The 27,579-nt window shown below is 46.6% G+C and overlaps 1 protein-coding gene across 1 annotated transcript in view; it reads left to right on the top strand.

The window, feature by feature from the left end:
- MGAT4D (MGAT4 family member D) overlaps positions 1 to 27,579 on the top strand; it is a 229,055-nt gene that overhangs the window by 113,309 nt on the left and 88,167 nt on the right. The window contains exons 4-5 of the mRNA XM_040418478.1: positions 13,524 to 13,657; positions 27,302 to 27,348. Coding sequence (XP_040274412.1) covers positions 13,524 to 13,657; positions 27,302 to 27,348 — 181 coding nt within the window. The remainder of the gene's footprint in view (positions 1 to 13,523; positions 13,658 to 27,301; positions 27,349 to 27,579) is intronic.

Genomic DNA, 27,579 nt, shown 5'->3' with positions numbered 1-27,579 from the left:
TACAATAACGTAACATTTATCAGGGTTACGCCATCAAGAATGTTTACCTGGAAAAAGCAGTAAATATTTAACCTCTTACTTGTACAGCCATATCTTTTAGTATTGATAGTGCTGGCCCTGCCTTCCCCATCAGCAATCTTCTGTGCTAGCAAGTGTAATTCTGCCTAAACTGTAAGGCCTCTTTCACATGTGCGTCATGTTTTTGGCCCGAATAAGATGCGGGTGTGTTGCGGGAAAATGTGCGAATTGTAATGCGTTTTGCACGCACGTGAGAAAAATCGGCATGTTTGGTACCCAAACCCGAACTTCTTCACATAAGTTTTGGTTTGGGTTAGGTGTTATGTAGACTGTAATTTTTTCCCTTATAACATGGTTATAAGGGAAAATAATAGCATTCTTAATACAGAATGCATAGTACAAAAGGGCTGAAGGGGTTAAAATTATTTTTTTTTTAAATGTAACTCTCCTTAATCCACTTGTTCGCGCAGCCGAACAAGTGGATTAAGGTAAGTTAAATTATTTTTAATTTTTTTATAACCCCTCCAGCCCTATTGTACTATGAATTCTGTATTAAGAATGCTATTATTTTCCCTTATAACCATGTTATAAGGGAAAATAATAATAATCGGGTCTCCTAGCAACCGTGCGTGAAAATCGCACCGCATCCGCACATGCTTGCGATTTTCACGCAGCCGCATTCACTTCTATGGGGCCTGCGTTGAGTGGAAAACGCACAAAGAGGAGCATGAAGTGATGCGTGAAAATCACAGCTCATGTGCACAGCCCCATAGAAATTAATGGGTCCGGATTCAGTGCGGGTGCAATGCGTTCACCTCGCGCATTGCACCCGCGCGGAAATCTCGCCAGTGTGAAAGGGGCCTAAGTCCTTTATGCGTGTACGAGATTGCCAGTGTCTTTCTTCACAATCGTCTGTCCACCTACTGATTATTGTCATTGGAACCTCGAAGAGGAGAACAGAGGAACCAGAAAGAGACATGGAGTGATTTATTTCATTATTATAAAAAAAAAAAAAAAAATATACCTTGGATAGATGGGGCTCTACATGTCCCAGCATAGCCTAGTAGTGATTATTCCAGTGAACTCTGAGGTACTACAAGTTCCAGCATAGCCTATGTAAGGGATCACTGTCTCAGGGGGTCGCAGTCAGACGTTTTCGCAGACAACCGGATTTAATGTCCAAACTGATGCTTTATTGTGGCACTTAAGCATCAACACAAACATAAGCATCAAAATGAAACAAACACCTGCCCGTCTGGGCTCTAACTAATACACAATAGTTTCCCTGACTCTTCTCTAAACACAGGGTTTCAGGCTCCAAGCCTTAGCAGGTCTGCTCATCAGACACAAGTCCATATGGGAAGAGATCTGGCTTTACATAGCCTCGTGGCCCCTCATCCATATACGGTCCAGCAGCCTTCAGGTTATGACCACACCAGCACCCTTGGGGGGAGATGGTCCAGAAGTCCTCCCAACTCTGACTGTGCGACCCTCTTTTTGTAGGTTGTCGCTGGGCCCCCCAAAGTTCAGGCTTTACAAAGCCTTGTGGCCCCTCAGCCCTCCTGGCTGAAACCACAGAGAGCCTCTGTAGACCTCTGTTTCCAACTTTTCTCTCTCCTTTTGACTGACACACAGAGGGTTGGTTGGTTTTATTCCTACTTGATTACAGCAGGCCTCATCTGCGATGACCTCAGGTAAAAGACAATACTCGGACTGGCAGATCCCACTACCAAACCATATCCACCAGTCCAAATGAAATTCAGCCCAGAACAAAATGTAAACAAAACTGTCTCGGCAAACTACACTTTGCTGAAACCCCTGCAGCCTTCTGGATCTTATTTATCTCACCCAGCTGAGGTATCTGGGTGGGATATGCACACCTTCCAGCACTCATACCGTACACATCACCACACCTAGTAGTGGATAATTCCAGTGAACTCTGAGGTAGACTGGAACACTGAGGCACTACAGGTCTCAGCATAGCTTAATAATGGATAGTTACACACTGGAACATTAAGACGCAGCAACTCCCAGCATCTCTTAGTATTGGATAATTACGGGGAAGACTGAAGTACTACAGGTCTCAGCATAACCTAGTAATGGATAGTTACATACTGGAACATCGAGGCATGACAGGTCCCAGCATATCTTAGTATTGGATAATTATAGGGAAGACTGAGGTACTGCAGGGCCAGTCACATGGACGGGTTGTATGCATCAGCTCAGATGCAGTTTATTAGAATGGCTCCTGTATGTGACTGGCCATCTCTCTGCAGGCATAGCACCGTCTCGCCTTGTGCTGACTCTGTAGTGTGCAGAAAGGAGTCACTGGAGGAAGCAGAAACTCTGCAGGGCATGAATGATGCTGCTGGCACCAGCCTCCTTTTGCTCGCATTGGCTGGGCTGGTGGACTACTGGTCTGGTAGCAGATTAGCAGATTGTTGTATGTTAGAGGATCTGTAGCAGCTATGCACATTGCTACATGAAGTAGAAGGGAAGGCCTGACGTGTTTGTGGTCACAAAGCGTTGTCAGGATCTAGTGGTCAACGTTTTCAGTTATCTTCTAGAAACATGCAATAAAAATGTGTTGTGCCTTGTGCCGGGCAGTGCTGAGATGTATGGTGTAAGGGTAATGCATGTAGTTCTTACATCATGTGTGGCTGCTAAAAAAACTATGAAAATGAATGATAAAAGTAGTCATAAGAAAAACCTGCCCTCAGTGACCTTATCAGAAGCATACAGAGAATGCTGCAGACAGATGGGCAGACATTTTATATACTTATGTAGCTTATAGATCGCCAACATATTCTGCATCGTTGTATGGGGATTGCCATCTCTCACATCAGACCACGGGGAGAGTTTACTAAATTTCTACGACTGGCTTAGAAAAGCTGCAAGTTTTAGTGCAAGTTTTGCACAAAAATTTTGACTTTTCCTCCTTTTCCAACACCCTTTACAAACAGTGGGCAGGAGCAGGTGAGCCTGAAACATTAATCAATATGTGCACCAGAAATTTGACTGACATAAAACCTTGCTTGCATACTAGGGTGGACTGGGAACTGAGTGACCCTGGAAGAAAAACTCAAAAATGGCCATGTTGTAGGGGGGTTCAAATTGACAGACGGCATGGCATCACAGATAGGCAGGGTCAGCAATCTCATACTGCAAAATACAGTCTCATCAGTACCATATACCACAATGCAGCACAATATACAGTCAGGTCCAAAAATATTGGGACATCGACACAGTTCTAACATTTTTGGCACCACAATGGATATGAAATGAAACGAACAAGATGTGCTTTAACTGCAGACTGTCAGCTTTAATTTGAGGGTATTTACATCCAAATCAGGTGAACGGTGTAGGAATTACAACAGTTTGCATATGTGCCTCCCACTTGTTAAGGGACCAATGTAATGGGACAATTGGCTTCTCAGCTGTTCCATGGCCAGGTGTGTTATTCCCTCATTATCCCAATTACAATGAGCAGATAAAAGTTCCAGAGTTCATTTCAATGGTGCTATTTGCATTTGGAATCTGTTGCTGTCAACTCTCAAGATGAGATCCAAAGAGCTGTCACTATCAGTGAAGCAAGCCATCATTAGGCTGAAAAAACAAAACAAACCCATCAGAGAGATGGCAAAAACATTAGGCGTGGCCAAAACAACTGTTTGGAACATTCTTAAAAACAAAGAATGCATCGGTGAGCTCAGTAACACCAAAAGACCCGGAAGACCACGAAAAACAACTGTGGTGGATGACCGAAGAATTCTTTCCCTGGTGAAGAAAACACCCTTCACAACAGTTGCCAGATCAAGAACATTCTCCAGGAGGTAGGTGTATGTGTGTCAAAGTCAACAAGCAAGAAAAGACTTTACCAGAGTGAATACAGAGGGTTCACCACAAGATGTAAACCATTGGAGAGCCTCAGAAACAGAAAGGCCAGATTAGAGTTTGCCAAACGACATCTAAAAAGCCTTTACAGTTCTGGAACAACCTCCTATGGACAGATGAGACCAAGATCAACTTGTACCAGAGTGATGGGAAGAGAAGAGTATGGAGAAGGAAAGGAACTGCTCATTATCCTAAGCATACCACCTCATCAGTGAAGCATGGTGGTGGTAGTGTCATAGCCAGGGCCGGCCTTAGGTGTCCAGGCGCCCTGTGCGAGCTAACCTTGTGGCGCCCCCCCCCCCCCCCCCAAAAAAAAAAAACACTGCTTGTTGCTGGCATCATGGCATAGGCTGGCTGACTATCCAACCAAGTAGTTACCAGCCCGCACACCCCAAAGGCCGGTGTAATGTTATACTTCCCTACTTCGTGAGATTTCCCTACCCTCGTCACTTCCAGTCGCACCGGACATGACGTGAGGAGGTGTGCAGCGCCGCGCAGGCGCACAACGACAGGTTAGGGAAGTTTCACAGCAGAGTGCGCATGCGCCAGGAGCCTCACCAGCGGTTAGGGAAGGGAAAAATTACGTACAGGCCAGTGCTTTTTCCCTACCCTAACCGCTGGTGAGGCTCCCAGCGCATGCGCAGTGTCGGCCGGTGTCCAGCTGAGAACATCCATCCGATCACCGCACCTGTGCACTGGCCCATAATTTTTCCCTACCCTAACCGCCGGCGAGGCTCCCAGCGCATGCGCACTCTGCTGTGAAATTTCCCTAACCCATCGTTGTGCGCAGTGCGCCCCCCCAATATAATAAACATTGGTGGCGCAGTGCGCCCCCCCAACACCCCAGTATAATAAACATTGGTGGCGCAGTGCGCCCCCCCCAATATAATAAACATTGGTGGCGCAGTGCGCCCCCCCAAAATAATAAACATTGGTGGCGCAGTGCGCCCCCCCAACACCCCAGTATAATAAACATTGGTGGCGCAGTGCGCCCCCCCAACACCCCAGTATAATAAACATTGGTGGCGCAGTGCGCCCCCCCCCAATATAATAAACATTGGTGGCGCAGTGCGCCCCCCCTCAATATAATAAACATTGGTGGCGCAGTGCGCCCCCCCCCAACACCCCAGTATAATAAACATTGGTGGCGCAGTGCGCCCCCCCAGTATAATAAACATTGGTGGCGCAGTGCGCCCCCCCAACACCCCAGTATAATAAACATTGGTGGCGCAGTGCGCCCCCCCCCAATATAATAAACATTGGTGGCGCAGTGGGCAGTGCCAATGAGGGTTAAAAAATAATTAACTCACCTCCTCCAATTGATCGTCTTCTGTTCTTTCTTCATGACCTGTCAAAGGACCTGTGGTGACATCACTGGGCTCATCACATGATCCATCACCATGGTAATGGGTCATGTGATGAGCTCAGTGACGTCACCACAGGTCCTGAAGAAAACAGGAGACCGGCAGCTATGCGATCAACTGGAGGAGGTGAGTTAATTTTTTTTAATTATTTTTTAACCCTCACTGGCACTTCCCACTGTGCCACCAATGTTTCTTATACTGGGGTGTTGGGGGGGGGGGCCGCACTGTGCCACCGTTTCTTATACTGGGGTGTTGGGGGGTGTTGGGGGGGCCGCACTGTGCCACCGTTTCTTATACTGGGGTGTTGGGGGGGGGGGGCCGCACTGTGCCACCGTTTCTTATACTGGGGTGTTGGGGGGGGGGGGGGCGCACTGTGCCACCAACGTTTCTTATACTGGGGGGGGGGGGGGCGCACTGTGCCACCAACGTTTCTTATACAAATACAGGAGGCGGGTGCCAGAATCAAATAGCCGGCACCCGACCTTTGTGACAGGGAGCTGCGATCAGCGGCAGTTAACCCCTCAGGTACCGCACCTGAAGGGTTAACTCAACTGCAGCTGATCGCAGCTCCCTGTCATAGAGGTCGGGTGTCGGCTATTTGATTCCAGCACCCGCCTCCTGTATTTGTATTTCAGGTCAGTTTTTTTCATTGGTGGCGCAGTGGCCACAGCCCCTCCCCTCCTCCTCCTGCCTCTTCTTATTGGCAGCGGCGGGGGCAGCAGGCAGGTCAGACAGGGGAGGGGGAGATGGAGGGGGCGCCCCGAGGGAGAACACAAGTGCAGCCTCGCCTGCCGCAGATTACATTGCGAGCTGTCGGCCGCCCAGCGCCCCTGTTACTATGGCGCCCTGTGCGGCCGCACAGCCCGCACACCCCAAAGGCCGGCCCTGGTCATAGCGTGGGCATGTATGGCTGCCAATGGAACTAGTTCTCTTGTATTTATTGATGATGTGACTGCTGACAAAAGCAGCAGGATGAATTCTGAAGTGTTTCGGGCAATATTATCTGCTCATATTCAGCCCAATGACCCAAAGCATACTGCAAAAGCAACCAAAGAGGTTTTTTTTAAGGGAAAGAAGTGGAATGTTATGCAATGGCCAAGTCAATCACCTGACCTGAATCCGATTGAGCATGCATTTCACTTGCTGAAGACAAAACTGAAGGGGAAATGATCCAAGAACAAGCAGGAACTGAAGACAGTTGCAGTAGAGGCCTGGCAGAGCATCACCAGGGATGAAACCCAGCGTCTGGTGATGTCTATGCGTTCCAGACTTCAGGCTGTAATTAATTGCAAAGGATTTGCAACCAAGTATTAAAAAGTAAAAGTTTGATTTATGATTATTATGTCCCATTACTTTTGGTCCCTTAACAAGTGGGAGGCACATATGCACGAAAGGGTATTGTCAGGTGCCCTTAACGGAGGCTGCTAAAGAGAAAACTGCCTTAATCACACCGGAGGGGCTATATCAGTACAAGGTGTTACCCTTTGGTCTGCATGGCGCCCCGCCACCTTTCAATGGCTAATTCGTCCACATCGTCGGTACGCTTCGGCATACCTGGAAGATATCGTCATCTACCCAAAGTACAGGCTGTAGTAGACTCCCTTAGGAATGCTGGGCTAACCCAAAAAAATGTGCGATAGGTTTGAGGAGACTACGTACCTGGGGTATCTCATTAGGCACGGAGTTATCAAACCTCAAGTGAACAAAATAGAGGCAATTCGGAATTGGCCCCGACCTGTCGCCACTAGGCAAATAAAGTTGTTCCTAGGAATGGTGGGCTATTACATGAGGTTTGTTTCCCACTTTGCTACAGTGGCCACGCCATTGACAGGGCTCTTGAAGGGATGCAGGTCGGTGATTGTTCACTGGGATAATCAGGCGGAAGAGGCGTTCTCTGCTTTGAAGTTGGCCCTGTGTGGGTCCCCCGGTTTTGTTGACGCCCAACCTCAAACGGGAATTCCTAGTACAGACGGAAGCCTCCGAAGTAGGCCTTGGTGCGGTACTGTCTCAGGAAATCAATGGGGAGGAACATCACGTTGTCTTCCTAAGCTGCAAGCTTACCCCAGGTGAAACCAGGTACAGTATAGTGGAGAGATGGTGCCTGGCTATCAAGTGGGCACTCGAGTCTCTCCGCTACTATTTGTTAGGGAGAAAGTTCCGCCTAGTGACTGACCACTCCCCTCTGGAGTGGATGAACCATGCCAAAGGGAGAAATGCCTCAGTCACCAGGTGGTTCCTGTCCTTACAGAACTTTAAGTTCTCCGTAGAACACAGGTCAGGCCGGTTACTAAGAAACACGGATGCCCTGTCTCGGGTATACTGTATGGCATGTGTTCACCCCCTCAGGGTTTAACAAAGGGGGGAGGTATGTAAGAAGCTACGAGGAATCATCGTGGATGATAGGCAGTGGCGTAACTAGAGTGTTATGGGCCCCAGTGCAAACTTTGGCTCGCCCTCCCCCCCCCTTTTTACAAAGAAGCGGCAGATTTTCTTACGAAGGGCTCTTTCCCTTGTGGTTAGTCCGCTGCGTGAATGAGGGCCAAGCTCCATTCCGGACAGCAGAGACACGGAGCAGTAACATGATTGATAATGCTCCGTGCCTCTCTGTGACCTTTTTACTACAAAATCACAGTGAGATAAAGTTGTCACTGTGAGTTTGTAGCAAAACGATCATAGAGAGGCACAGAGCATTATCAATTATGTTACTGCTACGTGTCTCTGCTGTCCGGAGCGGGGCTTGGCACTCTTTCACACAGCGGATTAGCCACACGGGATCCGCTTGTGTTAAAGAGCCCTAAGCCCAATGCATGGCTACACTAACCCAGTCCTAATAAAATCTGGTCCTACCTCATCCAGGGTGTCGCTGGCTTCGGCGTGATATCCACTGGATCCAGAACAAGGTCCCTGTGGTGATAGAGAAAAAAATGAATAATCACATAAGGAAGGGATGGTGACTGCCCCTATGAAATCACCAGCAGGGGGCGCTGTGCTGGCCTGGTAGACTGAGCTATGCCAATGTATAGCAGGGTAATTTAGGACATTTCCCCTAAGTGCTACCACACAGTACTAATGCCCACATTGTGGCCCCTCACAGTACTAATGCCCACCTTGTGGCCTTTCACAGTAATTAAGCCCACCTTTGTTCCTGTCACAGTAGTTATGCCCAGATATGTGCCCCCTAACAGTAGATATGCCAAATATGTGCCCCCTAACAGGAGTTATGCCAAATATGTGCCCCCTCACGGTATTTATGCCAGATATGTGCCCCCTCACGGTATTTATGCCAGATATGTGCCCCTTTCACAGTAGTTATGCCCAGATATGTGCCCCCTTCACAGTGGATATGCCCAGATATGTGCCCCTCACAGTGGATATGCCCAGATATGTGCCCCTCACAGTGGATATAGCAAGATATGTGCCCCTCACAGTAGTTATGGCCAGATATGTTCCCCCTCACAGTAGTTATGACCAGATATGTGCCCACTCACAGTAGTTATGCCAGATTATTTGCCCCTCACAGTAATGACCAGATACGTGCCCCCCTACAGTGGTTATGCTAGATTATGTGCCCCTCACATTAGATATGCCCACATATGTACCCCTCACAGTGGTTATGCCAGATTATGTGCCCCCCTCACAGTAGTTGATATATGTGCCCCCTCATAGTAATGCCTTTATATGTGCCCCCCTCACAGTAGTTATGACAGATTAGGTGCCCCCTCAGTAGAGATGCACACTTTTGTGCCCCCCCTTCCCCTTTGCCCCCAGTCTGCAAAAAAAAAAAAAAAAACATACTTACCCTCTTCCCTGATGTTTCACTGCCACACTCACATCGCGCTGCTGGCTGTACTGAAGGCAGTTTCCCGGGCCTTCAGAGCTCCTCCCACAGCCAGCAGCGCGATGTGCGGCAAGCAGAGGGAGCGCTAGAGCTCCTGCTTCACTGATGATCTGGAGACAGCCCGGCAGTGACAAGAACTGCCGGGCCGAGTGTATATGAGTGAGTGCGCGCGTCCCCCCTCTTCCTCCTCCCCCTCTCTGCGCAAACCTCCCCCACCTTGCCTCATAATATTAAACGTGTAATGGAGCGCCCTGACGGGGCTGGCATTGTCACTGTACTTCATGCCGGGCCCCGTCACAGCTCTTCATTACATGTTAGTACAGCGGGCCCCCTCCCCCCGCCGGGCCCGGTCGCAGTCGCACCCCCTGCGACCGCGATCGTTACGCCCCTGATGATAGGTATGGCCTCGGTGGAATAAGAGCCAGTTTTAATGTGTCAGCAGCAGTTGCTGTTTGACACTTTGCTATTTAGTATGGCTGTAAATAGCTGATCCGGGACGGCTCTTATTGGGAGTAGTCAAAGTGCTGGGTGGTTGACTACTCCCCACGTTCCAGGCCGGATTTTGTCGGGCCTATTAAAAAATAGCCAGCAGTGTCAGGTGTGGGGAATTATCTCTCTCTGACATTGGAGCTCTGGCAATCCTATGTACCGGGATTTGAGCCTTGTGCCAGGCTGGAGGCTTGAATCCGGGAGGACTGCTCTGTTCTAAGCTATGTCGGTCAGGTGTGGATTAGCACCCACAACAAAAGGTGACTCTTTTTTGTTTTTGAGCTATCTGGGTGTGAACTAACACCAATACGTCCGCTTGTCCTGACTACCATAGCGAGTCCCCACATTGTAGCATTCCTGATATCCGATTTTAGACAAACCAGTGTAACTTTCCACTGTGAGACAATGAATATCACTACGGTTGGTACGAAGTTGCTCAATAGCTGCAGGAGTTATACAGTAATGTATGTTTTCTACAGTAATGTTGTGGTGTAGCTGCTATTTTTGCCATGTACGTGCATGTGTCCTTGATATCATAAATAAATCTCCAATAGGCAGCACATAAAAGCATGACTGGTCTTCTGTGATGGTGCTTAAAGGGAACCTGTCACAATGAAAATACTAATTAATTTGCAGGCAGCATGTTACAGAGCAGAGGCTGTGCAGATTGATATCTAGTTTTATGGAAAAATATTAATTATGACTTGTATTTAATTCATTTAAATTCCTGCTCATTTTGGGCTTTGAAGTCCAGGAGATGGTCCTATCAGTGATGACAGCTATCTGTGTATACAGTCATAGATGGAAGGATGTCATCCCTGATAGGACCGCCTCCTTGTCTACAAAGCCCAGAATGAGCAGAAGTTTAAATGTATAAATTATACTGAATATTTTCCTATAAAACTATATATATAAATCAGTCTGCTCAGCTCCTCCTGCTCTATGACCTGCTCAGACACCTTCAGCTCAGACACCATGTTCAACATAACAGGTTCCCATTAAACTCTTTTAGTAACACTAGTAATTTATTATTTTAAATTTCTAATCTTTAGATGCCTAGGAGCCATGTGTGCTGTCCTACTTACTGAGTAGTAACTTCCTTATGCTTAGTCATGCAGAGTTGGGCACCTTTCACACGAGCGAGTATTCTGTGCGGGTGCAATACGTGACGTGAACGCATTGCGCCCGCACGGAATCCGGACCCATTCATTTCAATGGGTCTGTGTACATGAGCGTTGGTTTTCACGCATCACTTGTGCTTTGCGTTAAAATCGCAGCATGCTCTATGTTCTGTGATTTTCATGCAACGCTGGCCCCATAGAAGTGAATGGGGCTGCGTGAAAATCGCATCCGCAAGCAAGTGCGGATGCGATACATTTTTCACTGATGGTTGCTAAGAGATGTTGTTTGTAAACCTTCAGTTTTTTATCACACACGTGCAAAACGCATTAAATCTCATTGCACCCACGGGATAACAACTGAACGCTATCGCAAACAAAACTGAATGGACTTGCTTGCGAAATTGCACAGTTTTCACTGAACGCATCCGAACCTAATCCGGACACGCTTGTCTGCAAGGGGCTTTAACGGTCAGTCACTGAATAGGCTCACCCACATAACAGATATATAAATGACCAGTTTTACTGAATATATTCCCATAACACTATATATCAGTCTGCTCAGCTCCTCCTGCTCTATAATATGCTGCCTTCATCTCGGGCACCATGTTCATAGTTCCCTTTAAACTCTTTTCCTGTGTTCCATAGCTATATGTGTTTCTTGGAAAGATGGGTGGCAGCAAATTCAGGTGCAGTTACAACATCCATAGGTGTTATCATTTAGTACATTCTGTGCTCTTTTCACACTACACTTATCCAGGTGTCTGGGAAAATGAGCATTGGCCTTTTACACGGACCAGTGATTAGGAACAATAAGCCGTCGTTCCTGTTCAGCATTTGTTGGGCAATAGCATCTGCGATGCAGCACGAAAATTCAACGTTCGCTGACAGCACAACATTTGTGTAAAGAGGGGATGTGCTGGCGACTAATGGATTATTATCCCCATACTCCCTATGATTGCTGTATGGAAATGCCCCTGTTACACTCCACTAAAAGCTGTAACTGGAACCATACTGCCTGTCATCCAGCCAAGAAATGGTTGAATAGAATTGTTTACATCAGGGGTGCACAACCTTTTTGGTCTGAGGGCCGCATTGTCACATCGCTCTAATTCAAGGGGCCGCAAATAAATAAAAAAATGTTGATTGGCGCTCATTTGCATCAGCCTACTACACATGCCAATGTAAAGTGACTGGGGAGGAATGAGTCACAGTCATTCCTCCTTCATTTAGTTACATTGATTATCAGTAGCACATCCCCGATTACACAGAGATAGGTGCGGCACGATTATTCAGGCCAGTTGTCATAAATGAGCGCTCCTAATTCACCTGAATATCTCGCAGTTTCATAGGGGCCTAAAGCAGGGGCGGACTGGGAATTTGAAGTTGCCCCGTTTTGTACTCTGATACAAATTGATGGAAGTCAGGGCCAGCAATACCATATTGTGGCACATTATACCACCCCAACAGAGCCAAATACCACAGTGCATCACAAAATACTGCCCCCATGAGCACAAAATACATCCCTAAAGCTCTCACTGGCCAGCCGTGAGGAGGGCTCAGACAGCACCCTGGGCATCGGCCCACCAGGAAAATTCCTTGTAAGTTCTATGGCCAATCCGCCCCTGGCTTAAAGGGATTTCCCAGTAAAATAAATTTTTAACAAGTTCTTGCAACATGGCCCCTGAAACTGAAGAGTTATACTTACCTGCTTCCAGCGCTGTTTTCACCTGGCAGTGCATGGCTATGGTCACATGCACCTCTCCAGCCAATGACTGGCTTCAGCGGTGATGTGGCCACAAGCAGCGTGTCACTGCTGAAGTCAGTCATTGACTGGAGCGTTGTATATGACCATGGCTATGCACTGCCAGGTGTAAACAGCGCGGCAACCGGAAGATGGTGGCAGAGGGGGCCAGGGCGGCATGAAGCAGGTAAGCATCAGGGGTCATGCGGCAGGAACTTGTTAAAAGTCATTTTTACAGGAAAAGTGACATTTCCTTCCTGCCTCCTATTCATAAATGAGTGCTTTCCTTTACCGCAGAGGATGGCGCTCACTGGTTGTTTACCTCCTCCTGCCCCCCAGTTACAGGCGCCATGTAATAACCTTACTAGTGGGGAAAGTGCTTATTGGTTAACACTTTAATAACCAGGCCTGAAAAGACACTTTTTTTTGTGATCTAGCACACATGGTGGTTCGAATGGTTGTAACATTATGTGTTGGGACTACCAAAATAATTTTTGCAACAATTTTTCACTTGACACAAAGGGCCTTATAATTAATTTTTTAGTTTAAAGCTACTTTCACACTAACAGCACGGACCTCCGGCAGGCTGTTCCATCGGGTGAACAGCCTGCCGGATCCGTCCTGCCGCTAGTGACCATGTGCCCCCGGCCTGCCGCTCTGTCCCCATTGACTGGGGTCGGGGGCAGAGTTACGGCGAGGCACGGCGAGAGGCCGCCGGAATAAATGTCGGACATGTCGTAGTTTTATTCCGGCTGCCTCTCGCCGTGTGCTGCCATGCCTCTTCCGAAACTCCACCCCCGCTCCCATTATAGTCAATAGGGAAGGAGCGGCAGTCTGGGGGGGGGGGGGGGCATGGTCACTAGTGGCAGGATGGATCTGGCAAGCTGTTAACCCTACGGAACAGCCTGTATTGATGTGAATATTCTTTTCTTAGATGCAGGTTATTACTACTATCTGAGAACTGATTTTGTACTTGTTAACTCACCCGCAGCACCATCAAACTGCAGAAGTCTGGTAGTTATGATACGTGATTACATGGTGTCTACTTTTATCTGCAGTGTCCATAGTTATTGGAATCCCTACTGTAAAGAGAGACAAGCAGACCTACCTGATGGATACTTTGAGCTCCCTTTTCTCAGAGATGTCTGCAGCAGAAAAAGAAGATTGTGTCGTCATCGTTTTCATAGCTGAGGTAAGTGACTGCATATACTGTAAATACCTGGCATAGGTTTGCGCATGAAATGATTTTTCCACCATTTCTCGAAGGGCTCTTTCTCAAGAGTGAGTTTTCCTTCCGGATGCGGTGTCTGTAGTAAACGCACAGCATCCGGACTGAATCCAGACCCATTCAATGGGTCTGTGTACATGAGCGTTGTTTTCTTAAAAATCTTCTCTGCGTTCAGGAAAAATCACAGCATGTTCTATATTGTGCGTTTTTCACACAGCTCTGGCTCCGTAGAAGTGAATGGGGCTTGCATGAAAAACAGAAGACATCCGGATGAAGAGCGTTTTTCACTGACTGTTAGGAGATGTAGATTAAAACCCACACAATCTGGATGCGGAAAACACAGAAACGCAGTCACAAACAAAACTGATTTAACTTGTGTGAAAAGCCATCAGTTTATTTCTGACACAATCCATATCGCTCATGTGAAATACACCTTATACATCCTTTGTTTTTATGATCCACTCCTGATTTTGGCTTCCAAACCTAACTATGTGGCCATACACTAAGACTGTTCCCAAGAATGGAATCTCTTCGGAGCCACTACTGTACAAGATTTACAGGGGAAACTTGAAAAATTAGAATATCGTGCAAAGTTCATTTATTTCAGTAATGCAACTTAGAAGGTGAAACTAACATATGAGATAGACTCATTACATGCAGAGCGAGAGATTTCAAGCCTTTATTTGTTATAATTTGGATGATTATGGCTTACTGCTTATGACTTGAGAAACAGTTAAGCGGCTCACCCCAGAACCCCCTATGGATAAGGTGCACTCCTCTGGGTACACCCACCTCCAAACTGTAATGAATTCGTAAAAAGGAAGGGCACTCAATTATTTAAGACCTCTGGGCAGCAAATTCAGTGACACAATTTAATCATCAAAAGATTCCTCATATACATAAAATCACATTAAATAAGTCATATATATGAAATCGAATCACACAGGATAAAAACACTCCAAATAAAATCGCATTGAAATAACTGCAAATAAAATCACATGAGGAAGGGGGGGTACCCTGAAACGCGTCTGGCCCTGGAGTTTCAGCAAGCACCCATATTATAAGCGGTGTTATTGGATTCTTCTAAAGACGTCTACAAAAGATCCGGACTAAAAGTTTTCTGGTGGAACACATCGCGCACATTTGGAACGCACAGCTGATCTTCGCCGACGTAGGTTACGTCGGTCACGTGGAGACTATTCAGTCACGTGAAGACGCTGCCAGGTCACGTGGGACGCCGCGCTACGACCGCGAGACCACACAGGACGCCGTAGTAGGTCCGGGCGGCAGGAGAAGCAAGAAGCTGACTGTTCCAGCGTGGTGGTAACGTACTACACAGATTCATGTTATCATATTGTCAGTCCATTGCTTATCTGGGAATCCATCCAACCGCATTAGATGGACACATTTCTACATAAAATAACCACTTACAGATGGGACTATTTTTGGTTATAACTGAATACTGTTAGTTTATTGGGACACTTATTGGAGTTACTCACCTCAGTCATTTTGCTGTGAGTCTAATTGTGTGCTCATACCAGAGCCATACATTCAGCTGCATGTTTGATTTGTAGTGATTTTATTTGCAGTGATTTCAATGCGATTTTTATTTGGAGTGTTTTTATCCTGTGTGATTCGATTTCATATATATGACTTATTTGATGTGATTTTATGTATATGAGGAATCTTTTGATGATTAAATTGTGTCACTGGATTTGCTGCCCAGAGTTCTCAAATAATTGAGTGCCCCTCCTTTTTACGAATGGCTTACAGCTTATGAAACCCCAAAGTCACAATCTCTGGTACCATTTGCCTAAGGGATTAATTAGCTGACTACAGTGTGACACTTTGAGCCTAGAATATTGAACCTTTTCACAATATTCAAATTTTAAAGGGAGTCTGTCACCTCCATATGGCCATACACAGTGCTTACATTGTCCTATAGCACACCTATACATGAATGTAACGGTACCTTCTTGTCTTTTTCTTTACACTTGCAGAAGCTGGAAAATGAACTTTGATTCATATGCAAATGAGCACTCGCAAGTGCCCAGGGGCGGCGTTCACTGTGTTGGAGCCCAGGATGCTCTGCCTTTTTTCATTGTTTCCCCGCCCCAGCCTCTTCCTATGCACGCCCTCCTATTCCCTTGCGTCATCCTTTGGTCCGGCCAAGATCCCACGCCTGCACACTGCCTCGCCGGGCCGGGGCATGCACACTGCGATGCCCATTGTTTGCACGGAATCGCTTTAACTACTGCGCATGCGCCGGCGAACAGCGCGAAACCAGCGGCAATGTGGCGTTTGCCGTCGCATGCGCAGTAGTTAAAGCGATGCTTTAGGCGAGGCAGTAAACAGGAGCAGGATCTTGGCTGGACCGAAGGATGACGCAAAGGAATAGGAGGGCGGGCGGAGGTTGGGGCGGGGAAACAATGAAAAAAGACAGAGCAGCCTGGGGTCCAACACAGTGAACGTCGCCCCTGGGCACTTGCGAATGCTCATTTGCATATGAATTAAACTTCGTTTTTCCAGCTTCTGCAAGTCTAAAGAAAAAGACAAAGGTACCATTACATTCATGTATAGGTGTGCTATAGGGCAATGTAAGCACTGTATATGGCCATATGGAGGTGACAGACTCCCTTTAAGCTGCATTAATGCAATTTCTTTTAATTTGCATTACTGAAATAAATGGACTTTTGCACGATATTCTAATTTTTCGAGTTTCACCTGTATATGAGATGCAAGGCATAGAAAGGTTCTGCTGCCACACAGTCTAATCCGTATATAATGCCATGTTCATAAAAAAGTGCTGGAGGATGGGATCACTGATCTTTAAGGCCTCATGCACACGACCATTGTTGTGTTCCGTGTCCGTTGTTCAGTTTTTCATGATTTTCTGCGGACCCATTGACTTTCAATGGGTCCGTTGAAAACTCGGCTAATGCACCGTTAGTCATCTGCGTCCGTGGTTCCAGTCCGTCAAAAAAATATAACCTGTCCTATTTTTTTTCACGGAAAACGGTTCGCGGACCCATTCAAGTCAATGGGACCGTGAGAAAACGCGGAGGCACACAAGATTGTCGTCCGCGTCCGTTTTTTTCCTATCATTTGCATGGCAAACTTGACTTTAGACTTTTTTTTACTTTCCTTCATGTCTGGTGATCCTCCAAAAATAAAGGAAGACACACGGAAACAGAAACGGATCACGGAACAGAACCCCATTTTGCGGAACGGAACACAGCAACGGTCGTGTGCATGAGGCCTTAGAGTTCAGAATTACTCTGTCTATTATACCACATGGAAAGGGGGCCATGGTAGTACTTGGAAGTCTTGGTCATGCTCTTCCAACCAATGTCTGACATTTCTAGCCATGTGACATGTCTGTTGTCCTGCTGGAAGATCCTGTTCACTCCAGAGAAGACAATCGGCATGCATGGGTGTATATGATCTGCAAGGATGCATTCATGCCCAGATTGGTTGAGAGGGCCTTCCACATGTATGAATGGACTCAGAAAATGCCACAGAAACATTCCCCAGACCATAACGCTGCCACCACCACCTTGTGTTCTTCCAGCAATCGTTGCAGGGTGTTCGTTCTCTGATACCCTGACGCACCAATGTCCATCTGTTCGATAGTAGCCCCCTGGTTCATTTTGGTGTTGAGCTGCTCCACTGTAGCCAATTGGTCTGCCCTTGCACACCTTTGTAGCCGACGTTCACCTCTCACATCAGTAGCATCTGGTGCTCTGCAGTTTCCACATTGCTTATTCGTAATTGTGCCATTTTTCCACTCACTATACACTTTCACCACAGCTGTACATGAACAGTTCACAAACTGGACCCTTTCAGAACTACTGCCACCCTTGGCCTGAAATTCAATAATAATCCCTTTTTACAACTCTAAAAATAAATTGCCGCTTTCACCCAAGACAGCAATGAGAAATGTGTGTGCAGGCCGGTTATCACACACCTTGGATACCCACCAAGCCAGCTCATGATACTTCCTTCATAAGCTACATACTACCGACGTCAAAAGTAGGAAGTGGTCATAATAATGTGACCTGACCATGTATATGAGAGTTTCTTTGCACATGGCCAATATTTTTTTGGTCCTAGTATGAATTTGTATCCTCTAGTATTCCTGTATGTTGTGTCCTGTTTAGCAGTGTTAACATTCTTATGTCTAGAGGCAGTACCTTTTTGTAAGTGATTGCCTCTTTTACTGTTTTTTTGTATGTCTGATTTTAACATGATCAAATAAGGTGCGGTATCTTTTGGTTTTTTTACCTTTATAGTATTCGTGATTTGTGTTTTTGCTAGGTGTTAGTACACGTGTTGAGGTTGGCAAGACATCCTCTGTTTTATTGAAGGCTAGTGCCAGCAGCACGTTGCATTGCATTAGTAACCATAAGGCTTATAATCAAAATGAAAAGGCAGGATAATGAATAAATAAAGCAGTAGAACTATGAGTATTACATTCACCGGTAATCCGGTTTCCTGGAAGTCTCCATGACAGCACAAACTGAAATTGCCTTCCTCTGATAGTACAGGAAAAAGCACACAGAGGTTAAAAACCCCACCCCCACCCCTCATCGCCAGTGTATTATAACAGGACTAGGACAAGGGGTAGAACATAAAACTAGACAAAATAGTCTATTGACAAAGAAAACAAGGGCGGGACAAAGTTGTGCTGTCATGGAGACTTCCAGGAAACCGGATTACCGGTGAGTATAATACTCATTTCCCCAGTCGTCTCCATGACAGCACAAACTGAGAACTAACAAAGTAACTTGGGGGGGACTACAGCACCTAGGACCTTACGTCCAAAGGCCAAGTCCTCGTCGGCAAACACATCCACCCTATAATGCTTGGTGAAGGTGCGGGCCCTCTTCCAGGTAGCTGCCCTGCAGATTTGTTCTAACGAAGCAGAGGCTCTCTCAGCCCAAGAAGTGGAGACCGATCTAACTGAGTGGGCTCTAAGGGATGGAGGAGCCTCCTTACCGGAGGCTTTATAGGCCTCTGAGATGGTGCATCTAATCCAGCGGGATATAGAGCTCTTAGCTGCCTTCTTACCCCTATTTGGACCTGCAAACTGGATAAATAAATTTTTGTCGATACGCCACTCCTCTGTGGCGTGTAAATAATGAAGAACTGAACGCCTAACGTCGAAATTGTGGAATCTAGATTCCTGCTTGTCTTTAGGGTTAGGAAAGAAAGACGGGATAACTATATCTTGTGACCTGTGAAAGGAGGAGACTACTTTGGGGAGAAAACAGGGGTCTAATTTGAAAACTAGCTTGTCGTCTAGCACCTTGAGGAAGGGTTCCTGTATGGACAGGGCCTGGAGCTCGCAAACGCTCCTTGCGGAGGATATGGCCACTAGGAAGATGTTTTTCAGAGTGAGCCACTTAATAGATAGGGAGAGAAGAGGCTCAAACGGTACATCCGACAGCCCTAAAAGGACGGTATTAAGGTTCTATGGTGCGACCATATTCCTGACTCAGGGATTTAGTCGATCTGCCGATTTCAGGAATCTTGCTACCCAGGGGACCTCATAAAGGCTGGTATTATAGAGGGGCCCTAAGGCCGACACCTGGACTCGCAATGTGTTAGGAGCAAGGCCCAAATCCAACCCATCCTGGAGGAATTCCAGGATAAGAGGGATATTAGGGGTGGACTGGTTGAACCTGACTCCGCCCCAGGAGGCGAACTTCCTCCAAACTTTGAGGTACGCTTTGGAGGTGTTGGACTTACTACTGAGTAAGAGGGTCTTAACTACTCTTTCAGAGAGCCCTAACCCTAGCAAGAGGGATTTCTCAGAATCCAGGCGGACAGCTTGAGGAGGTTGGTATTGGGGTGCGGTATGGGACCCTGGGTTAGAAGACCCTCCTCCGGCAGGAAACGGATGGGATCTTCCGGGCTGAGGGACCTGAGGAGCCCGAACCAGCTTCTCCTGGGCCAGAATGGGACCACCAGAATCAGTCTGCACCTTTTGGACTGAAACTTTTGGAGCACTCTTTGCATTACTGGTATCGGGGGGGAAAGGCGTAGACTAGGCCTGTCGTCCAGCTCTGGGTAAAAGCGTCTATTGCCACACATGGGTCTCTTCGGTTGAGGGAGAAGAAATCCTGAACCTTGTGTTTCTTTGCTGATGCGAACAGGTCTAGGATTGGACTCCCCCCAACGATCCCGAATCTGTTGGAAAGCGGTCTGGGACAAAGACCATTCGCCTGGATCCAGACTTTGCCGACTGAGGTAATCCGCCTGGAGATTCAGGGATCCCTTCAGATGTACTGCCGCAAGGGATTGTAGATTCTTTTCTGCCCAAAGGAAGATTGGGTCTGAGAGCCTCTAGAGGTGACAGTGTCTTGTTCCTCCCTGGTACTGGATAAACGCCACAGCTGTGGAGTTGTCCGAATGGACCAGGACGTGGTGATTTTTGGCCTGTATTTGGATGGACCTGAGGCCTTCCCAAACCGCACGGAGTTCTCTGTAGTTGGAGGACATCCTTCTCTGGTCCTCTGACCAAATCCCCTGAAAAGTCTCCGAAGCCACGAGTGCCCCCCAGCCCCAAGAGCTGGCGTCCGTTGTGAGGGAAAGCACACCCTCCTGCCTCCATGGAACTCCCGTTTCCAGGTTCTTGGTCTTGAGCCACCAGCCCAGTGAAGACTTCACCTCCCGGGACACTGACAACCCTTGGTCCAGGGATGATCGATACCTGTTCCATTGTTTTAGAACCAGCTTCTGTAAGGGTCTCATATGGAATTGGGCCCAGGCTACCGCAGGGATGCAGGAGGTGAGATGGCCCAGCATTTCCATGCCCTGCCTTATTGAGCAACGGGACTGCTTGGTGAAGTGGAGGACCCTTGACTTCAGCTTCTGTACCTTTAGCGGAGGGAGAAAGGATTTTTGAAGAGCTGAATCAAAGAGAATACCCAGGAATACCTTCCGATATTCTGGGAACATGTCTGACTTCTCCCGGTTGACCAACCAGCCCAAGTTCTGGAGGCGCAAGAGAACCACTTGGATGTGTCTGTGAAGGAGATCTGAGGTTTCCACTACTATTAGCAGGTCGTCTAGGTAAGGGACGATTATTATCCCCTCCTTGCTTAGGGAGGCTACGACCTCCGCGAATATGCAGGGTGCTGATGATATGCCAAACGGGAGGCACTTGAACTGATAGTGGCGGACTGTCCCACCTTGCTCCACCGCAAACCTGATATCTTCTGGAACGGACCTGTATTGGGATATGGAAGTATGCGTCTGAGAGGTCTATTGTAGCCATCATAGACCCCCTTTTGATGAGCTTCACCGCTGACTTGACGGTCTCCATCCTGAACTTGTGGTAGGTGATGTTTGTTCAGGGGTTTTAAATTTATGATGGTCCGAAAATTGACATTTGATTTCCAGACCAGGAATAAGGGGGAATAGTGACCCCTCCCCAATTCTCCGGCAGGGACCCTTTCTACTGCCCCCAGGCGTAATAATTTTCTTACGCCCTCGGATAAGGGAGACTTGAGGCCCCTGGTGACCTTGGTCAGGACGAACCTCTGCGGAGGAAGGGAATCCAGTTCTATAGTGTAGCCATGTTCTACGATGCCTAATATATACAGATCCGTGATGGTTTGTTCCCAAACTCCTAGAAAGGAGCTGAGCTTTCCTCCGACTGGGATGATTTCATTGTTTTGATGAAGAGGGAGAGTGATGTCCCCTGTTGGGATTAACCCCTTAAGGACTCAGCCCTATTTCACCTTAAGGACTTGGCCATTTTTTGCAAATCTGACCAGTGTCACTTTAAGTGGTGATAACTTTAAAACACTTTGACTTATCCAGGCCATTCTGAGATTGTTTTTTTCGTCACATATTGTACTTCATGACACTGGTAAAATGAAGTTAAAAATTTTTTTTTTTTTTTCCATAAAAGAAATACCTAATTTACCAAAAATTAGCAAATTTCAAAGTTTCAGTTTCTCTACTTCTGTAATACATAGTAATACCCCCAAAAATTGTGATGACTTTACATTCCCCATATGTCTACTTCATGTTTGAATTATTTTGGGAATGATATTTTATTTTTTGGGGATGTTACAAGGCTTAGAAGTTTAGAAGCAAATCTTGAAATTTTTCAGAAATTTACAAAAACCCAATTTTTAGGGACCACTACAGCTCTGAAGTCACTTTGCGAGGCTTACATAATAGAAACCACCCAAAAATGACCCCATTCTATAAACTACACCCCTCAAGGTATTCAAAACTGATTTTACAAACTTTGTGAACCCTTTAGGTGTTGCGCAAGAGTTATTGGCAAATGGGGATGAAATTTGAGGAGAACTTTTTTTTTTTGCCTAATTTTCCATTTTAATCCATTTTTTCCACTAACAAAGCAAGGGTTAACAGCCAAAAAAGACTGTATCTTTATTGCCCTGACTCTGCCGTTTACAGAAACACCCCATATGTGGCCGTAAATTCTTGTACAGCCACACAGCGGGGCGTAGAGTGAAAGGTGCGCTGTTTGGTTTTTGGAAGGCAGATTTTGCTGGACTGGTTTATTTACACCATGTCCCATTTGAAGCCCCCCTGATGCACCCCTAGAGTAGAAACTCCATAAAAGTGACCCCATCTAAGAAACTACACCCCTCAAGGTATTCAAAACTGATTTTACAAACTTTGTTAACCCTTTAGGTGTTGCACAAGATTTAATGGAAAATAGAGATACAATTTTTAAAAATTTCACTTTTTTGGCAGATTTTCCACTTTTCCAGTTACAAACCAAGGGTTAACAGCCAAACAAAACTCATTATTTGTGGCCCTGATTCTGTAGTTTACAGAAACACCCCATATGTGGTCGTAAACTGCTGTACGGGCACACGGCAGGGCGCAGAAGGAATGGAATGCCATACGGTTTTTGGAAGGCAGATTTTGCTGGACCGGTTTTTTTACACCATGTCCCATTTGAACCCCCCTGATGCACCCCTAGAGTAGAAACTCCAAAAAAGTGACCCCATTTTAGAAACTACGGGATAGAGTGGCAGTTTTGTTGGTACTAGTTTAGGGTACATATGATTTTTGGTTGCTCTATATTACACTTTTTGTGCGGCAAGGTAACAAGAAATAGCTTTTTTGGCACGTTTTTTTTTTTTGTTATTTACAACATTCATCTGAAAGGTTAGATCATGTGGTAATTTTATAGAGCAGGTTGTCACGGATACGGCGATACCTAATATGTATACAATTTTTTTGGGCGGTTATCTTAAGTAGGGTCTCATTTTTTGCGGGATGAGATGACTGTTTGACACTATTTTGGGGTGTATATAACTTTTTGATCGCTTGCTATTACACTTTCTGTGACGTAAGATGACAAAAAATGGCTTTTTTTTACACCGTTTTTATTTTTAGCTTTTTACGGTGGTCACCTGAGGGGTTAAATCATGTGATATTTTTATAGAACCGGTCGATACGGAAGCGGCGATACCTAATATATCTACTTTTTTTTATTTATGTAAGTTTTACAGAAGATTTCATTTTTGAAACAAAAAAAATCATGTTTTAGTGTTTCCATAGTCGAAGAGCCATAGTTTTTTCAGTTTTTGGGTGATTATCTTAGGCAGGGTATGATTTTTGCGGGATGAGATGACGGTTTGATTGTTACAATTTTGGCATACATGCGACTTTTTTATCACTTTTATTACCTTTTTTGGGAAGTAAGGTGGGCAAAATTTCTATTTCATCATAGTTTTTTATTTTTTATTTTAATGGCGTTCACCGTTCGGGTAAAGTAACATGACCGTTTTATAGATCAGGTCCAATACGGACCCGGCGATACCAAACATGTCTAGGGAATTTTATTTTTTTCATTTTTAATCAGTGATAAATGTTTTTATTTTTTTATTTTTACTTTTTTCACTTTTTTATACTTTTTTTTTTTTTGACCCAGACCCACTTGGTTCTTGAAGATCCAGTGGGTCTGATGTCTGTATAATACAGTACAGTACAATATATAGTACTGTACTGTATTTTACTTACACTTTGTCTGAACAGATCTATGCCTTTAGCACAGATCTGTTCAGTACCATGGACAGCAGGATGCCTGAGAAGGCGTCCTGTTGCCATGGGAACCTTCCCCGTCTGCTCAGTTGTGGCCACAACTCCGCAGACGGGGAAGGGTAAGGACAGGCACAGCAGCCCCCCGATGGGAGAGGGAGGGAGCCGCATCTTACTGTTAACTCTTTCCATACAGCGGTCCGTACGGACCGCTGTATGGAAAGGGTTAAACGGCTGACATCGCATCACAGATGTCAGCCATTTATACCAGAGTGTCAGCAATGTGCTGACACTCTGGTATAATCACTTTACACCAACGATTATTCAAGGGGAGGCGGGCAGGGGATCGCGATCACGCCTGCCGCACCGCCCGCAACACCCCCCCTGCACCACCCGCCGCCATAAAACCATTCAGGGGTGCAGGGGGGGTGGAAAAAAATGTATATGGGGCATTTTGAAGTTTGATCCCCGCGGCCAGGGACCGCGGGGATCAGAATCGGCAAAAAGCGCAGCGAACCGCAGGTCTGAATTGACCTGCGGTTTGCTACGATCGCCGGTACGGGGAGGTCATATGACCCCCCCCCCCCGGCGTTGTGACAGGATGCCGGCTGAATGATTTCAGCCGGCATCCCGTTCCGATTAACCCCCGCGGCGCCGGAATTGTGATTTAAAGTTAGGACGTACCGGTACGCCCTGAGTCCTTAAGGACTTGGGAAATAGGGCGTACTGGTACGCCCTGCGTCCTTAAGGGGTTAATTAAAAAACTTTTTCCTCTCCCGCCTCTCGTAAATCTGCGACCCTCGCGGCTCCTCCTATCGGCCCTGGGATCCTGCTGGGGCCTCCAAAAAAACTGTCTCCTGGAGTTGGATTTGTCCTCTGGAAAGCCCTTCTTGCGGTCCGTGGCGTTCTCAAGTATCTTGTCCAGGTCAGACCCGAACACGTATTGACCGTGAAAGGGTAGAGATATCAGCCTGTTTTTTGATACAGTGTCGCCCGACCAGGCCTTAAGCCACAGTACCCGTCTGGTGGTATTGGACAGGACCGCCGTGTGAGCAGATAGCCTAACCGATTCTGCAGCAGCATCGGCAAGGAAGAAAGTGGCCTTCAGAAGAGGAATACTGTCCAGGATCTCCACCCAAGGGGCCTTATTCGCTATATGGCGCTCTAGTTGTTCAAGCCACACGGCGAGTGTACGAGCCACACACGTTGCTGCTACCCCCAGTTTTAGGAGAGCTGCTGTAGCCTCCCAGGCCCTCTTGAGCAGACTCTCGGCTTTCCTATCTAGAGGGTCCTTGAGCTGCGCTACGTCCTCAAACGGAAGGACCGTTGGTTTCGCTACCTTAGCAACGGGAGCATCCACCCTGGGAATGGCCTCCCAATCGGCACAGTCCGCTTCGTCGAAGGGGTATCGCCTTTTGAGGCCCCGTGGGATAAAGGAACCCTTCTCCGGCTTCTCCCATTCTGTCCGTATCCTCTTCTGGACATTGTCCGGGACCGGGAACACCGATTTGTGCCTCTCCCCTAAACCCCCAAAAATCTCCTCCTGGACTGACTTGGACCTCTTAGGGATCTCCATCCTAATAGTGGCCCTGATGGTTCGGATCAATTCTTCGATATCCTCTGGGTTAAAGAGGAATCTCCTGTACTCGCTACTTTCCTCCAATTCCAGAGATCTAGCAGAAGTCCCCACATCTGATAAATCAGAGTCGGCCGAGTCCAGGTCATTCCCAGAGTAGTCAAGGCCTCTGGAAGAGGGTGGTCTGTGGCCCTGGCAGGGCTGGGGTATAGGGGAGGCAGGGGGGTCCCTAGCGGCCAACGCTGATTGGACCTCCGTTCCGACCAGAGTCTTGATCTCCTCCATAAAACTAGAGGACTCTGCCTTCACCACGGTAGAGGTGCAGTCTTTACACAGTAGCTTGGACCCTGAGGAAGGAAGGAAGGTGCTTAGAACAGACGCCGCACTTCCTGGGTCTGGATTTAACAGAGGAGGTAGACTCCTTTTCTCCCTGTAACACACAAGGGAGGAAAGGGTCAACCACAGCAGGGCAAATACGCAATATGAAAAGGTGCCAGCAGGCTACTCACACCGCCCAGAGAGGTAGGGGGCTCAGGACCTAAGCCAGTGGTGGTAGGGGCGCTCCTCTTCCCAGCTCCCGTCCACTTGAGTTGCTGTCAGCAGGTAGGGTGAACCGTGGAGGCCTCAGAGCGGTCCGAATCAGCATCCCTTTTTGAATTTGGCGCCGGCGTCCGTGACGTCACGACGCTGGCCACGCCTCCCGGCGTCCGACGTAATCACCCGGCGACTGGAGGGAAGCGCGTCATAGCGTCGCTCCAGCCGCCCTTACCGCACTGCTTCAAGCCCGCCTGGGCCGCCGCAGAGGGAACTTCACCGGGATCACCATGAATGAGGGTGACCCGGGCATAGACCGCGCCTGGAGGAGGGAAGAGCCGGACCCCGGAACCGACCTCCGGTCTAACGGATGACACCCCGCCGTAGCAGGGCGAGAAGAAAAAAGGTAAAAACCGAAAAAAAGGACTAGGGAACCCAGAAGAGCTCCCAGCACCTATCTGGCATTCCTTCCTTGACAGGACAGGAAAAACCCTGGCGATGAGGGGGTGAGGGTGGGGTTTTTAACCTCTGTGTGCTTTTTCCTGTCCTATCAGAGGAAGGCAATCTCAGTTTGTGCTGTTATGGAGACGACTGGGGAAATAAGAAAGTAGCTCAATTTCCCCTTTGGGATAGTGGATTCTGGGAAAGTAAATTCTTATGATTTATTTCTTCATCCAGCTCTCCTTTACGAAGAACAATAGATGATGGATTCCTGTAATTTTATTATTTATTATATTTCAGTCTTATCATATAAATGATAGAAATTGCCTGAATCTTCTAACCTAGTGTAATGCACTAGTTTACTATCATAATCATAGCCCATTGATACAGGCAACTCCAGAACTACAGGCATTCTTATCAAAGCTACAACCAACACATGAAATCTAACTTTGGGACATGGACCGTTCTTTTTTTTATTCTGTATCTGTTCATTCCTTTTCCATTTATATTTTTGTATTTTTCATTTATGTCTGATGTCGCTGAATGGGGCTTCGTTTTGTAGATGTAGATGCCATGTTTTGGTATATATACATTATAATAAAATTTTCTATTGATTTGTATTTTGGTAAAAGTGCCGAAAAACGATTCCACTGCAGCTTGTATTTATGTATTTTTTTTACAGCATGCACCCATCATCATAAATGGTGCTTTACGTTTGTTGTACAGGCAGCTGCGTCAAAAAATCTTCCATTGTGTTTTGAAATTTTTCCTGTCTTGGATATTGAAAGATTGTAGAAATACCGGTAATTTGGTTTTCCCACACGTATGGACATGTTTTTGTTTCCAGTGAATTGCTTTGCATCTATTATGAAGACTCAATTTTAAAGGACTGTTCCAGCTGTGTGCTTCTATCATTATACATTTATGCATTTTGCCATAGTCCGTATTTTCATAAAAATTTTTGGTATTCTAATGTGTATGTCGTATTGCTAACCATCGTTTTTTTTTTTGTTTTTTAGGTGAATGCCCAGTATGTGAATGAACTTGCTGACAATATTATGAATAGGTGAGCATTTAGCCAAGTTCAGATTCTGTTGCAGAATTTTCCGCTACTGAAAATCTGTTCCATTCACCTTAATTCAGCTTGCAAAAATCCATGTGCTTTCCCCCTCATTCAAATGAATGAAACTGATTTTCAGCCACAAACTCTGCCGCGTGTGAAGACACCCTAAGACCTCTTGCATAGTAAAGGGGGCCCATAGACGTAGGATAATTATTGGCCTGTCGCACAGTGCCA

This window comes from Bufo bufo, chromosome 2 (assembly GCF_905171765.1).
Source record: "Bufo bufo chromosome 2, aBufBuf1.1, whole genome shotgun sequence".
Taxonomy (NCBI): Eukaryota; Metazoa; Chordata; class Amphibia; order Anura; family Bufonidae; genus Bufo; species Bufo bufo.
The sequence above is the reverse complement of the archived record's forward strand: the minus strand, read 5'-3'. Positions and strand labels throughout refer to the sequence as shown.